The following is a 17,226-nucleotide window of genomic DNA, read 5'->3' on the forward strand; positions in this document are numbered from 1 at the left end:
TGGCATGTTACATATTTTTAACTTAAACCATATTTTTTCTAGATTGTAACAGTTACCAATATCTATTACGAAAGAAGGTTAACATGTGCCGCATTCAAGTTATTGCCGTTATCAAAAACATTTTTGTTTACAGTTTACTTAACGTTCTAAAGTACTGTAATGTAAGATTATTTAGGGCACATTACAGTGTTGTTGGGAACTTAATACATGATTATGCCACAGAAGCTTTTCATGCTGTCACTATACACTTACAGGCCTATTGATCTAATATTGACTGTTCCGGAAAATACTAAAAGCTATCGGATCCCAGTACAGCAGAAAAAAGGACAATAAGGAATATTAATGGAACGTGGCGACATTGTTGCCCGTCGCAACGAATTTTTAAGAACTATGAGAAAAATGGGGAAATTAGAAATAACTACTATAATATTTTTAGATGAAATTCTTTTTAGTGTAGATCTATATTTTGGGTTGATATATTCCTTTAGTTGAATTTGTTTTTACCAAGTTAGTTCTGAAACGTTCTATAGCCTACAGTAGCCCCACCTCGAAATGGATGTGGTCAGACTTTCAGCGGGAAGCTTCCCTCCACTCAGTATGAAAAACAGAGTCATAACAGAAAACATTTACTACAATATTCCTGCTGATAAATCAGGTCAGCAGTAAGTAAATTCCTAGCTTCGGTTTTTCAGCTTTGGAAAATCTGCAGCACAAATACCTCCTTAATTAGTTTTTGTATATCCTATAATCTGTAACTTAATGATTTGCCATTATGTATTCAGATGAATTAGCTTCTTGTATTTAAATTATTTATTGGCATATTGCAGTAAAATCTAGAATAATTGGACAAGTTTGTAACAAAAATGTAAAATATTACACAATTTTCACTGTTTATTTAACCAAGAATTCGAGACTACATCACAAAATATAGGACGTTCAAGTACAAGAAGAACGTAAAAATTACTACATACTCGTACCAGTTTTGAAAACCTGACCTCCAGCACAATTGCCTCCTTAATTCGCTTTTGTCTGTTATCTGTGACAATGACTAACCATTATGTATTCAGTTCAATTATCTTCTTTATTAGCACATTACAATAAAATTTAGAATGATTAGACAAATAAGTAAAATATTACCAATTTTCTCCATTTTTATACTGTATTAACAGAAATATGATAATTATATGCATGACAGTACATCCGACATTCAAGCTCAAGGACAACCTGCAAATGTTAACATATTTACGTAAATCAGTTCACAACACAGCTCCAAAATAACTTTTATGTATGGAAAATAACTGCTCCAATAGAATCATCTGTTCAAATTTACTCTTAGTTATAATTTCTTGTTTGAGTAGAATTGATTGAGACAAAAATATAGTCATATACTGTACATTGAAGATTAACATAACTGCGAAATAAGGAACTGAATTAATAATCATTCATGTAATACTTAATATGTATATTATATTAAATTTATTCACTGATGAATAGGCCACAGCATGTTGGAAAATTTTGACGTTAGTAACAGGCAACTAATTAGAAAACTTAATGTAAAAACTGTTTACTATTATATCTTTTCTTAAGAACCTATTGTGTGGACTTCTTTAGATATCGAATGTTAAACCAGAAAATTGTGTTTCGGTATCCATCTCTGTTACATATACCTCACTGTTTAATATTATATCTTTTCTTAAGAACCTATTGTGTGGGCTTCTTTAGATATCGAATGTTAAACCAGAAAATTGTGTTTCGGTATCCATCTCTGTTACATATACCTAACTTCTTTGCTTTACAGTTTTGAGAGATATCCCAGTTTAAAGAAAATCTACTTATAAGAAAAAGATTTCCAACAAGAAGTTTTGAAGAAATCCACTTTAGTGTAACTTCCATATTATTGAAATGAGATGGTATACAATAAATAACATAGTAAATTCTAATGATTAAATACATTGAAAGATGAGTAAAATGAAAACTGAAAATAAAGTCGTCTAACTAATTTTGCTTATCAAACAACTTATCGTATGCGATGGCATCAAATCAAGCACGGTATCTCATGAAACGTTTGGGAACAAATATATGGTTTCATTGAAATAATGACACATTTTTACTAAGCAGTCACTTACGAGGTAAGAGCGTATTTCGTTAAACCAAATAAGATTATGTGCTATGTAATGAACAGTCACAGAACTTCTTATACAGTAAACTACTTCCTTTTCTAATATATGTGACGAGTTTATGTAATTACTTTCTCATAATTAGAAGTATTAATGTTTACTAACACATAGAATTTTATTATATTATTTCATGCTGTACAATTAATCGAACTTATCACAACATTCTAATGACTTCGGAAGTGTGAATTTAATTGCATTTACTTGCAATAAATGAAATACTGGAATTTTTCTGCATTGTTATCTATTATTTCTCATACATCCATATACCCTCGTCTCGTTTTTTTCTTTCCTTTGTTAATAAATAGTGAAATTATTCAGTGCCATAGTCAAATTCACTGAACTATATGAAATTTGAATACTATTACAGGTTACATCCAGTAAAACAGATATGTATACTAAATTCTTGCCATATACTGTTAGATTCAAATGGCAACATTGGATTGGAAGAAAAAACAGTATAAAACACAAAGTAGTCTATTATAAATATAAATGCTCCCAACGTGTTTGAAAAATAATCATAAAAACGTAGTAGCATCATTCATTTCGTAGATCAGCTGCAATGTTTGTAAAAGTAATGTTGTCTATATAGGGTGTTACAAAGGGTTGGAAAAATCTTGGTTGGGTTGTAGGGCAGGATATTTTGAACCGTTTAAGATAGGGGATGCATGTCCACCGAAACTTCCTTTCAGAGCTACGTCAAGTCTTTTTAAAAGTGTCAGTCCCTACAGGTTGGAAAGTTTTTTTTTTTAATTAAAAGCTCTTTTGTTGCCTGGTAACTATGTCCGTGTTTAAAAAAGATTGTAAAAGCCTTTGTGAAATTACAGAGCAGGATATTTGGAGCCGTTTGAGATAGGATAAGAGGGAATGCATGTCTACCTAAGACTGTCGATGTACTCCTGCCAAGTTTATCGTTCTATATTGTTGGGAAGGAGTTCTCTGTGCACTGTCAACAGACTACAGCTCAGGCTAAGTTTGGTATGAGCATAATGGAACTGTGACTAGAGAGAAGAGTGGCACGGTCATAAACTGTGAGTCTCAAAACAAACGTAAGGATCGCTCTGAACATTTATTGTGCATAAAATACTGTATAGTGTTTGTTTTGAGTTGTAAAACCAACATTTCCAATTTGAAACATTTGAAGTGGCATAGTTCGTAATAAATGAAATGTAAACAACTCATCATGTTGCGCTCTTCTCTTGTCGCCATTCCACTGCTTATTGGCCTGAAGGAATAACGAGTAATGCTGGACTACAGACTACAACTCAGGGTGAGAGATGACGAGGACGTGTTACCCCTACTGTTGAAGAACGAGGAGCACTATTGCTTATTACAACAACCAAAGTGTACCTAATTCTCGCCTACACTATTGCTTGCTTGTTGTTTTCTCCACGGATACAGCAACTTGGCTACCTACAGATATTAGCACATTTGGATGGAGGCTTTCGCGAAAATGCATTCACTACCTCAAAGGCTCCCAATATCTTGCCCTACTACCCCAAGTATTTACAATCTTTTCGAAACACCCTATATACTGTGCATCAATGGCAAACAATGGTAATGGCCTATATACGTGATTGTGTGAACAAAGTTTACATGAATTGTGTCACTTCAGTAGTAACTAACAAGCAAGCCTTCTGATGGGGGCAGATAAAGTCAATTTTTTTTTTCTTCCACTATTTTCCTAATGTCAAAAGAAATGCTTATACAAATTTTGGCCACTCGACCGCAATTACGAGGGCCGTAAAAAAAATAACCTCGCCAGGAGCCGTTAACAGAAAAAAACACAATTTCATTGGATAAATTTATTGGAACGGACACAGTAATTTTTTAGTTATTTTTCCACATATGTTCCATCGTAATTGAGACATTTCTCATATCATGGGATCGACAGAGAGAGGTGCAGACGCAGTCAAACGCTGGTTCCGATCTGAGGCGGCTGACTTCTACGACACAAAAATTGATCCAATGGTATGACAAAAGTCTCAATTCCAATGAGGGATATGTTTAGAAGTAGCGCAACAATTGCTGTATCTGTTTCAATAAATATTTCCATGCAATTGTGCTTTTTTCTATAAACGGCACCAGGGAAAATCACTTTCACGGCCTCGTAATTGCGTCGAGTGGCCAACATTTTTATAAGCACTTCTTTTGAAATTATTAACATGGTGGAAGAAAAAAAATGACTTTTTATCTGCCCACATCAGAACGTTTGCTTGTAAGTCTATCATACCATCACTGAGTAACATTTTTTTTTAAACTGTAACGTAAAATTTGAAAATTGTGTGGTTTGTTCCATGAGCAGTAGTGCAGTGTTAGACAAAATGTTTCGTAGAAGATGGAGGTAGTGACGATGGTGTTGGTAGTGGTATGCGGATAAGGTCACCCATGCAACGTAAGCCTTTAGTTGATTCCCGAAACGTTTTCATCTAGACTTTCTTCGCTAATTTTACAAATTTAATGCTGGCAGAAGTTCATCATAGTTGAAACAGATTACTTTGAAGATGAATGTGCATGATATGTCACAACTATGTCACAGTTCACACAACCCGTAGTGCATTGCACTTTATCAATGCCACGTAAAATAATAAACTCCAATGTAATATTTAGAATATCAGCTGTAACAGAGAACAGTTTCCTTGAAAGATATTCGAATGTAGAGTTAGGCCTAGCTATGAAGAGACTTATTATGCAAATGTGGCTTTCAGGTAGAAGCTCCCTGTGAAGCAGACTTATTATTCCCAAATCATTGACAGCTACCGGTTTATAATAATGGTGAGATAACAGTGGTTTTGATAGTTACAAAAACATGTTTTTAAAATCTTCATGCGTAGAAACTTATTGATAAATTGTATTAACTAACACTACAAATTACAATGCAGATCTATCAAGTATTATGGACTTACAATGTATTTATGTAAATGGATTTAATTTCAGAATACATCATATACGGCTTAAATGATTATTCTTGCATTTTATATGGTAGTATTGCTATCTGAAATAATGAAATTAATCTCATACCAACTACACTTACCGAAATTAAAGAACAAGTTGTCATTTCAAATTTGTTCTCAATTCTGAGTGAGATAACGTAACCATGTAACAAGAAATAACTTCATGTCACAGAAGGTTTCTATAGGTTGCTTATTGGCTTCTTCAGTCTATTACCTGAACGTAGAATTTATAAGTGCACTTAGGACGAAAGCGAGCAATAATAAAGCTGGCGAAACAATATTGAACGTCGCGGCATTCTGTTGCTTGAACTCGTTGGAAGAGAGCACAATGGCTTCTTTGGAAAACAGTAAAATCTTCTGGCCTATGACTTTGTTCCTGTAACAAAAAGAAAATATTGGTGAGTCAGAGACTTGTATTACATAATTATACTTAGTATATCACTGTAAAAACGAGTAGAAACCCGGCTAAATTCGGAATTATGACGAGGATGTACCACTACGTCAACAAAAAGTGAAGTAATTGTCTTATCTGTTGATATATTTGCTCAGTTTGTAATGCAAAGCAAGGCTAAAGAGTGATTTATGAAAAAGCTGGCTATGTTGTTCATATCATGAAAATCTACAGATGAAGAGAAACAAGAAGATTTTTAAGCTACAAAATCTTGTATAGAAACCCTCAAGCTTCCAAGCAAGACATTTGTTTCCAAGACTTTGTACAGAATTGAGTTATTTCAGAATTGATAAGCTACAATAAACTTAAGCATTCCGTTAATAATAACCGCTCGTTATGCGTCAGTAGGCCTACAATGAAAATTTTATAGATCTGTTACAAGTACATTTCTATTGTAAATTTAGACATAGTTCGACCGAAAGCTACCATGGAGAGTTCTTAGAAATAATTATTCTCTCTTTATGCTAAACTTACAATAAGCAGTCACATCAATACAAAATCACGATCTCTAAAAGTTGCGATGCAGCTAACAAGGTCAACATAAAATACCTCGTCGTGATATTTCACTGTAAGATGAAGAGAAAATACGACTGGAATTGAGATAACTCATGAAAGAGACACATCCCTAGTCCAACGGCTAGACCACTACTAGAGTGTCGGCTGTCCAAACTGCTAACCCGGGTTCTAGTCTCTGCGGGACCAAGTGGAATTTGTGATAGACAAAGACGGTGTTTTGTGATAGATTATAGCGGGGTACTTCATCTACCCTATACGCATTCCACCACTGCTTTTAATCATCAATATCAGCAGCAACACCAGCATCATGCTATGCTATGTAATTCACCTCCGAAGACAGCTTCGACGCATCACTTCTAGGAGGAGTGCTTGGTTGTAAGGCTTTATAAATACTGGGTATAATCGTCCGCCATTTTAGTTCTTTCGTTGTCGTTCGCATCAAGCTGACGAGAGCGATATTTACCTCACCGTTAAAAATTATGTCGTAGCTCCTATGACAGCCATCAATCGCGGTGTAATTTTTAGGATTCATAGATAAATGAATGAGGAAAACATATTTAAAAAATCGAAATCAATATATTTTTCGCAAAGTGAGAAAAAATATTGACTTCCAAGATATCCGTTCAAAATAAACATTGACACCCTCAAAAGTTGATAAGCGACAAACTTTTTTATTTTTCACTTTAGATACGGGGGCAAAGCAAGAGAAATGTTTAGAAAGAATGAAAATTATTTTTAAAAGTGGCTGGTACTCAAAATCTATACTGATTTCCGAATTACGGCGAGTTAAACAAAGGAATTCTTTTGCTTAGGGGAGGACTAAAAACTCAATTTTTGTCTGTTAAAGGAGAAAGGACATTTGCTTCTTATAGAAATCATCACGCTACTTTCAGTGTTTGCAAAATTGTGGGTTGAGAGAGTCAAGGTTCTATTGGACATTGTTGGTGAAAGTGAGTTTGTTTTATCGAAATGTGTACCTTTAACACCTTTCGTTATTTCTGCTCCTATTAATATTTTCCCAGACTCTTCACATTATTTGAGGAATAGAACGTTCCATTTCAATCTTTGTATCATGGGCAAGGTGCACAACAATACAAATTTTAATTCTGTCCTCTTGTAGGTGCATGGCATTGAAATTACATAATATCTGAAGCCTTATCCTCGGTATTTCTTGCGTAAAAGTATTACCAAGTTATTGATATTCAGTATGAAATATTAGTTATTATTATGTTTATCTCAAACTTTATGAAGACTCAGGAGTAAGTCTCGGAATAAAATTTTCACAGTACATATACTGCACTTTAAGCTAATAACTGCATTCACATTTCCATAGGTACTTCTACTGCATATAAACCTCTATAGTAATGAATATGCTTTTACCTTTCATCTGATTCAAAAACTTAATATTAATGATTAGAACTTGGATGGATGGATGGATGGATGGATGGATGGATGGATGGAATTGGTACAAACGATTTTTCGAAACTTCAGTAATTTAATATCCGCCGAAAAAATACACACGGATCAAATTTATTTTAGAGTTAAAAGTGCCCAAAAAAAGAACATAACAATAGTAATATCAAATCTTGATTAGTTTGCAGTGGAATGGCTCTTGTGGTAGGGCAGAAAAATGAAACAAGATAGCTTCACTTCATTCAATAATAATAATAATAATAATAATAATAATAATAATAATAATAATAATAATAATAATATAGTAAAATAATAACAGTAAAAGTAATATGATACACATCTCAAAATGGAAATTGTAACACCAAGAAGGAATTGTTTACAGTAGAGTCTCGTTAATCCGAACTAATTGGGACCAAGACCTATTCGGATTACAAGATTTTCGGATTAACCGAAATATTTCCTGTAATGCAATGCATGCTATTCACGAGCGCTGAAAGGCGGTGGAGGGGTGGCGTGAGTAACCTGTTGCTATTTTTAGAACCACAAAAAATTATTGTTAAGTACCCTTGAAAGTGCTATTTTTATAATTTTTTAAAGTAAAAGAAATTGAGTGAATTTATACTTACATATTTTCTTTTCGCTACTTTGTACTATTACAATAGATTTGTTTTTTTTTTTTCTTAAAATAATTCTGTTTGGATTAACCAGATTTTTGGATTAGCGTAGTTCGGATTAACGAGACTCTACTGTATTGATTTGAATTTTGGGCTATTAATTGGATAGATGAAGGTAAGTAAACGATACCAGTTTCAGCGTTATAGGATTATTTAAAAGGCAGTTCCACGTCATTGGCAGTTGAAAAAGCATCGTCCATTATGCAGCGAACAGTGCTCTGTAGTTGACTAAGTGAAGTGAAGTGAAGTGAAGTGACGTGACGTGACGTCAGACATGCCCAGACGACGGAGAAGAGTGCAATATCAACTGTCGCAATTTGAGAGGGCTCGAGCCACCGGCGTAGCTCTGTCGGCTAAGGCGTAAGCGTTCGGGCGCGGGTTCGATTCGCGCTTGGACTGATTATCTGGTTGGATTTTTCCGAGGTTTTTCCCAACTCTAAGGCAAATATCAGGTAATCTATGGCGAATCCTCGGCCTCATCTCGCCAAATACCATCTCGCAATCACCAATTCCATCAACGCTAAATAACCTTGTAGTTGATACAGCGTCGTTAAATAATCAGGTTAAAAAAATTGAGAGGACCCGAATTGTTGGTCTATGTGAGAGTGGGTTTTCTCTTAGGAATGTTGCTGCACGTGCTGGTCGTAATGCATATGCAGTACACGTGTAGCGGTCAAATGAAGAGATACAAGCTCGTAGTCCTGGTACAGGACCACGAAGACTAACCACAGAGCAGGAGGATCGACGCATCATTCGGACGTTTCTGAAGGAACCCCGAGCAACGTCAGATGAAATTCGTGCAACTGTGGCTTCCCATGTTACCAAAGAAACAGTTGGTAACCGTTTGCGTCAAGCTGGCTTGCGATCCCGTGTTAGCAACTGGTGTTCCAATGAGTCGCCAACAATGACAAGTAAGGCTAGTCTGATGTGCGGAAAGATCGCACTGGGAGGAAGAGAGGCAAAGAGTCATCTTTAGTGATGAATCTTGGCCACAATGATCGTCGCAATAGTGCATGAATACATACTGGGGAGAGAGAACGAGTAGACCTTATTACTGAGAGACACAAAGGGCAACATCAAGCATTATGGTCTATGGACCTATTGACTTTAATGTCAAATTTCCATTGGTGATTATTCAAGGCAAACTGAATGCTCGACAGTATGTTAACAGGATAATTAATCCAGTGGTTGTTCCTCTCATAATGGACATTGAAAATGACATGTTTCATCATGGCAGTGCTCGTCCTCACAATGCTCTCGAACACATCACAATACTACCATGGTCCACCAGGTCTCCGGATTTAAGTCCGATCGAACATCTGTGGGACAAGATGGGTCGAAGAGTGTAGCCTACAATTCTCCACAGCCACCCCTTACTATTACACAACTGACCCTCGCAGTTCAACAAGCATGGAATGACATTCTTCAGGAATAAATTCAGAATCTTATTGGCTCAATCTCTCCAAGAATTCAAAACTGTATTGCAGTTCGTAGAGGTCACATCCTCTACTGAATTTTGTAACAAAGTGAGCACAGAGGAATCTGAATTTGTTATCATTGCTTCACTGTCAGTCTTCATATACCCTCAGTTTCAGCTTTGTCATTCCATTCGTTCATGTTGTTGCAATTTCCATTTCAGTAGTGTAGTAATATCAGTGATAATAAATTTAAACATTAGACTGTTATGACATTCTTTTCATTCTTATGAATTTCAAATTCTCATGGTAATAATAATAATAATAATAATAATAATAATAATAATAACACTAATAATAACAATAATAATAATAGTAATAATAACAATAATAATGCTCTATTTTTTCTCGCAGACTTAAGGCCCTGAGGCCTTCTCTTCCAGTCAACTAGAAGATAAAAAGGAAATACATGATAATACATTGTTAATACAAAAGAAAATTATAGGTATACCTAAGACAAAATCGAAACAGAAAAATATGCATAAGCCAGAGAATTATCGAACTTACTTACTTACGGCTTTTTTTAAGGAACCCGCAGGTTCATTATCGCCCTCACATAAGCCCACCATCGGTCCCTATCCTGAGCAAGATTAATCCAGTTCCTACCATCATATCCCACCTTGCTCAAATCCATTTTAATATTATCCTCCCATCTACGTCTCGGCCTCCCTAAAGGTCTTACTCCCTCCGGTCTCCCAACTAATACTCTATATGCATTTCTGGACTCGCCCATACGTACTACATGCCCTGCCCATCTCAAACGTCTGAATGTAATGTTCCTAATTTATAATGTCAGGTGAAGAATACAATGCGTGCAGTTCTGCGTTGTGTAACTTTCTCTATTCTCCTGTAACTTGATCCCTCTTATCCCCAAATATTTTCCTAAGAACCTTATTCTCAAACACCCTTAATCTCTGTTCCTCTCTCAAAGTGAGAATCCGAATTTCACAAGAATACAGAGCAACCGGAAATATAACTGTTTTATAAATTCTAACTTTCAGACTTTTTGACAGCAGACTAGATGGCAAAAGCTTCTCAACAGAATAATAACTTACTTAAACTAGATGACAAATTAAATTACATGATTACTTAATAAACTAGTTACAATTGTGCATCATAATATATAACATGATTTATTTATTTATTTATTTATTTATTTATTTATTTATTTATTTATTTATTTATTTATTTATTTATTTATTTATTTATTTATTTATTTATTTATTTATTTATTTATTCGTCCATTCGTTTGTTCATTTCATTGTTTGTTTTGTTTATTTATTTACTTTTTATTTATTAATTAATTTATTTATTTATTTACTAATTATCCTACTAATTATTTATTTATTATTTCTTTAGTTATTTATTTAACTACCGTAGTAGTATAGGCTACATGTTTATCTTAGAACCTATTTGTATTGTTCTTCAGTTGTTCGTGTTTCCATACAAATTTAGCATTTAATTCCTAGAAACAGGTAAAAATTAGGAGTGGACAATTCCCCAATCCTCCGCTATCTCTCTATTACCTCATTTGCAGTGTAATACTAGTCTTTCACTCTCAGTCTCACAGTTAAAGAGTGCTTTTCCTTGTGAGATAATCACGATCTCTCCGCGCATCTGTGACTTTTTTTTACTTGGTTATTTAATGACACTGTATCAACTGCTTTGTTATTTAGCGTCAATGGGATTGGTGATAGCGAGATAGTATTTGGCGAGATGAGGACGAGGATTCACCATAGATTACCAAACATTCGCTTTACGGTAAGAAAAATCTCGGTAAAAACCCAACCAGGGAATCTGCCCAGGCGAGAATCGCACCCACGCCCGAGCGCAACTCCGGATCGGCAGGGAAGCGCCTCAGCCGACTGAGGTTACGCCTGTATTGGAAGTTCGAACGAGTACTGTTCTCCAACCAGGAGATCAACCGTGAAAGGAATGTGCTTACTATTGCGTCATCTATTGGAGCGAAGTAGATAGATAATATTTTCGTTATAACGTCAGTTTAAAAACCATGCGCTCTCCTGCATTTGTTATTTCCTGTATGGAGAGATTAAAAGACCAGGAGATTAACAGTGATCTAATTTTGTAACTAGAGTAGTATAAACATGTGTGTATCAATGTTATTGTTTGTGCTGTAAGAGCGAGCCAATAGATATACGAGTACCCACGTGTGTGACCTTATGACATCTTATGGCATCAACATTCATTCACAGCATTACCCCGCTGCCTTTCAACCCGCAGAGACTTTCTCGTGGTTGGAGCACAGCAGCTACACTGTGCAGATTTACGTAGCTTTAATTCAGTAGATAATTATTTTAATTTTATCTTTCATTGCAAGTTAGCACAAAAGTTTGTCCTTCATTACGACAAAAGAAGTAGTGTTTCTTCTATAAATCAAGTAAGCGAGGATTCGACTCACCACAGGCATATACAGACTAGAGTCGTGGAAAACCGGTTACGAAAAATAGAAATTATATATTGCTATTCATCGCCTGGCGATGTAATCAGTATGCAGAGCTCTTCTGTCTGTCGGTTTAACGAATACTCGAGTTGTCTCTCCCTTCTTGTAGGTATACGACAAAGGCAGACTATATTGAGCCATGCACGAGTTCCAAGAGCCCATGCAAGGACGCGATTATCATCGTGTAGGCCTACCGTTTAATTGATAATTCTTTCTCTCTCACTACATTCAATCAGTCATCCATGGATTCATTGATTGATTCATTGACTGATTCATTGATTCACTGATTGGTTAATTCATTCATTCAATGATTCATTCATTCATTCAATCATTCATACAGGTATCACAGTTGGGTATCGTCAAGAGCAACATCATTGCGAAAGTACAAGCATTAGAGCTTGAGAGTGCTTTTCCTTTTGTTAATAACATTTTATCTTCTTAAAATTGAGTTATTAATGAAATACTAATACACCTGCTTAGAGTAATTAAAAGGCATTATATATTAACAACTACTGTTTTAGAGGTATGCATTTTGAGTTTAATGTGTAAACGTTACAATAGAATGTATGTACTTATTTGCTCTTCTATTTAGTAAGTAATTGTAATTAATTCTGTTCTTGTACTGTATTTCTTTATACGCCAGATTTCATATTATGCATTACATTTATTTCCTTCCTTGTTGCCGGTGTCCATTTGTTCATTTGTAGATTAGATATGAAGATAAGTGTATTAAAATGCCCAATAAATTGTAGGCCCATATAAAGCTAATATATATATATATATATATATATATATATATATATATATATATATATATATATATATATATATATTTTAAATACACATAGTAAATTTCTCTCAGTTGTTACTCCGTTTATGTACTCAGATAATATCAGTGTTCTTGTATGATGCAGTGCACCTGGTGTTCTGTCTAGCCTGTATAACATCAGGAGTAACCGGTTAAAATTCGGACATTCTATCTTGTAGGATGTTGTCTGACTGGTCGAATATGAACCGGTTGTAAGTCGTATTCTGCAGCTCTCTAATACAGACTTTTCTCCCTCCTAGAGTGACTAATGAGTGAATGTACAGCTGTCAAAAAAAAAAAAAAAAAGTGGCCGCACTCGTGAACAGCGAATATTTTCAAAGTCCATTTCGGGTCGCGTCGATGTTACACGATTCATGTGCTTGTACAAGCAGTTCCGGAACTATGAAAGTGTTCCATATCTGCTCCTCGCAGACCAGCGGTAGAGTGCTTGTTTAATGATTCAAAGGTTCTGGGTTCGCGCCTTCTTCAAGTTTTCATTTTATTTTTTAATCGTTCTTTAGCGATGTAAATGATATTCAAATTATCATTTATATCCAGTTATCGTTCTTTATGGATATTACGTTATTTATATTTTGTTATCGTTCTTTAGAGATATGAATAAAATTCAAGTCATCATTTGTATTCTGTTATCGTTTTATAACGATATGAATAATAATTATTACTATTGTAGTTACAGTATCTCCAATGGGGGTTAGCCCTATATTACATATGTAAGTTAGAGCTATAGTTTTATACACAAAAAAGATAAGCATAAAGAGAAATGGAAAAGAAAATTAAATTAGCTTACGCGATGTAAACAAAACATAAACAATCCGTAAATTAGGCATTGCGATTGCAAAACAAATATCAGTTATCAATTTGAAACATACAAAAACATTAACAACACACATACGTAACACTTCTATAACACAAATATGCAGATTTCCGTACCATACATCATAAATTAATACACAATAGTCACACAAACACAATCAAACTATAATTACGACATTGCGACGACATCAAGCATCCCATAACTGACTCACATACATAACAAATCAAGTATCCGTTGCAACACATACACTTCAACATAGTAACCACACTTTTAAAAGTTACAAATTTGGCTCCAAGAAGAATAAATAGGACACTGTTATTAATTACTATTCTTCTACAATTTCTTAAATACTTCTGTAATAAATCTGTGAAATTCCGATATGAATAATATTCACGTTTTTTTATATTGTTATCGTTCTTTAGCGATATAAATAATATTCAAGTTATCATTTATATTGTTTTCCTTCATTAGCATTATAAAATAATATTCAAGTTATTTATATTGTTATTGTTCTTTCGCAATATAAATAATCTGTATTTTATGTAAGTAATTATTATAACACAAATAAACATCTTTCTTTGTAAAATAGGTTATTTTATTTAGATAATTAAATACGTATTATATAATATCTTATATTAATTAAACAAACCGATATTTATCATTTATATTGTGTTATCGTTCTTTAGTGATACTGTATAAATAATATTCAAGTTATTTATATTGTAATCATTCTTTAGCGATATAAATAACGTAAATTTAATATTAGGTTTGGAAAAATCCAGTTGCATAATACTGGTATTAATTTTTCTTTTTGTATTATTACATTACACTCTCTTGAATCACAATAAAATGAAAAGGAATAACGAGGAATTGAACCTGAGACGTTGACATCTAAATTCCGACGTTCGTCCGCTGAGCTACGAGGGCAAAAGTGTGGAAACATTTTCGGAAAAATTGGAAGATTTTCTGATGATTCGTGGAAGCTAGTCCAGGATGCGGGGGGCAAAGGCTAATTGAGATTTCCCGATCTCTGATAAGGTCAAACATCCTGATAGAATTAATATTTAACCCTTGCCGTGACTTTCGGTGAAGTCCGGAGGGCCCAATTAGTCAAATCCACTCTCCTCATCTCCACGCTTGGGCCCCCTGGAATTTAATAAGATGCGAAAGAGATAGTGGTGTACGGAAAGCAACGGGATGTTACCGCATTTAGGCCTATCCTTCCCAAGAAAAACTGCAAACATGAACAAAGGAAGCTTTTAATAGAAGAAGAAGGATCTCCTGCGGACCTCTGGAAAAAGAACTAAGGAAGAGACTAGTGAAGTGCTTTGTGTGGAGTGTGGCATTGTAGGGGGAAGGAACATGGACATTACGACGAAATGAAGAGAAACGAATTGAAGCATTTGAAATGTGGATGTGGAGAAGAACGGTGCGTGTGAAGTGGACAGATAGAATAAGAAATAAAATTGTGTTTGAAAAAGTGAGTGAAGAAAGAATGATGCTGGAACTGATTAGAAAGATAAAAAGTAATTGGTTGGGTCTCTGGTTGAAAAGAATAATAGACGACATTAGGATATGTGGATCATATGCGGAGACTAAGAGGAAGACAGAAAATAGGAAAGATTGGAGATTGCTGGGTTTGCAATGAAAGACCTGCCCATGGACAGAACACTTATGTATGTATGTTCAGAATGCCTGGAATATCGTGTCTAAAAACAGTCGCTATTTGCAAAGACTAGTCAATTCCATGCCCACTCGACTGCAAGATGATCGAGATAAGAGGAAGATAGACTGAATATTGAATTGTGGCCTTTTGTTTTGTTTTTTGAACGCTTAATTGTTTGAATGTTTTAAGGCCGACGCCAGTAAATTTGTTTTGTTTATGCCACGAAATATATTTTTATTGAGAATAAAATCTTTTTTCTTTCCATTTGCAGCCACAATATCATAATGATAAAGTCATGGCATAATATATTAATGAACCTGATGTTAATTACTAAAATAATCGTAAAAGAGAAAGGAGCCATTGTATATAGTTTGTCTCTCTCAAAAACAGAACAAAAAAGAACATAAAAAGCACGTGGTTGTAGTCGAACGCAGGACCTCATGAATAAGAGGCCTGAACGCTACCATTATGCTATCGATAACACACAGAATACTTCAGTTATAACTGTAGATATCAGGCAACGTGGTCCAACAACATGTAACATCGCCTGTCTCCGAATTGTAGCGAAGATACCCGAAGGGAACATTGTTTCAGGAGAGCGGCCACTTTTTCTTTTGACAGGTGTACATTCCTTCCTTTGTTCTTATCCTCTATTGTTTTAGACAGTAATCTTGCGCCGTGCTAACAGCATAATCAGAATATCCTGCTATTTGTAGGCGTCTAGTTATCTTCAGAATCCTAAAAGGAGTAAAAATTGAATGGACCAAAAACACATTCCATGTACTATAATGGTAACAATGATGATGGTGATTGTGGCTATGTTGGTGATGATTAAGATCATTATGGTGGTGGTGGTGGTGGTGGTGGTGGTGGTCACTGAACTATATTAATATTACGTTAAATTTCATGAAGACCACAGTCTGTAATACTCACAGTTCAGAAGACGAATATACGCTGCTTACGTAGACTGAAAGATCCCTTTTTGCAGAGTAGTACTGACCGAGATCTACGATTTTCGTAACGTTCCCCAAGTTCATAATAACGATGAACACGTCGCTTCCGTGGAGTTCCCTGAAACATATCGTATAAATCAAAATGCAGAATTACAAACCAGTCTTATAGGAACGAACAGTTATAACTTCAAAGATGCTGTTCAAATCAGGGTAGTGGGAGAATAATGTAGTGACTATTTTTCACAAGTATACAGACTGTAAATAATATAACTGTGTAGATTTAACAGCTTATTTCTTGGATAGAGTACAATAAAAAATATCCAAATACTTTATTAGTCCCAAATTAATACTTTTCTCAACACTAATCTCACTAGAGGTTTTGATTTATCTAGAGAAAATCAAAACTCGAGTGGGATTTAATTGACTATTACACGATTAGAAGAAAGTATATAAAGATTAGAAGTAACAAAGTACTCCAATACAATAAAATATTAATTGGCTTACGAAAATACAACTGTCCTCAAATGTATTATTGTACCATCTCAACATTACGCTAGATGGCAGTAGTGTTTTATGATTATGTTTTCTTGTTATCAGTTGTGCCAACTATGGAATCTTCATTGAACTCTGTGGACGGTTACTAGTCAAGAAGGCCTTGTCAAAGAGTTTGTAATATGTAAGTATTACAAACTCTTTGGGCCTTGTTGATTCAGTTTCACTTATATTAAAACATTTGCATTCCACTTCAATCATCCGGATCCCAGTAATCAACATCACTTGACAGATGATTTTCAATAAATCTTAGTATTAAACAATCTCTGATACGCGACTATCCTTAATATAATA

The 17,226-nt window shown here is 34.7% G+C and overlaps 1 protein-coding gene across 2 annotated transcripts in view; it reads right to left on the reverse strand.

Annotated features, from left to right (window-relative positions):
• Window positions 1–4,325: 4,325 nt before the first annotated feature.
• Window positions 4,326–17,226, reverse strand: part of LOC138700299 (maltase 2-like) — a 53,425-nt gene continuing 40,524 nt past the window's right edge. The window contains exons 9-10 of one of the 2 annotated variants that reach the window (XM_069826823.1): window positions 16,361–16,498; window positions 4,326–5,504 (exon numbers count right to left, since the gene is read on the reverse strand). In XM_069826823.1, coding sequence (XP_069682924.1) covers window positions 5,339–5,504; window positions 16,361–16,498 — 304 coding nt within the window. In that variant the 3' untranslated portion in view covers window positions 4,326–5,338. The remainder of the gene's footprint in view (window positions 5,505–16,360; window positions 16,499–17,226) is intronic. The other variant, XM_069826833.1, reaches the window with a different exon arrangement.

This window comes from Periplaneta americana, chromosome 1 (assembly GCF_040183065.1).
Source record: "Periplaneta americana isolate PAMFEO1 chromosome 1, P.americana_PAMFEO1_priV1, whole genome shotgun sequence".
NCBI lineage: Eukaryota > Metazoa > Arthropoda > Insecta > Blattodea > Blattidae > Periplaneta > Periplaneta americana.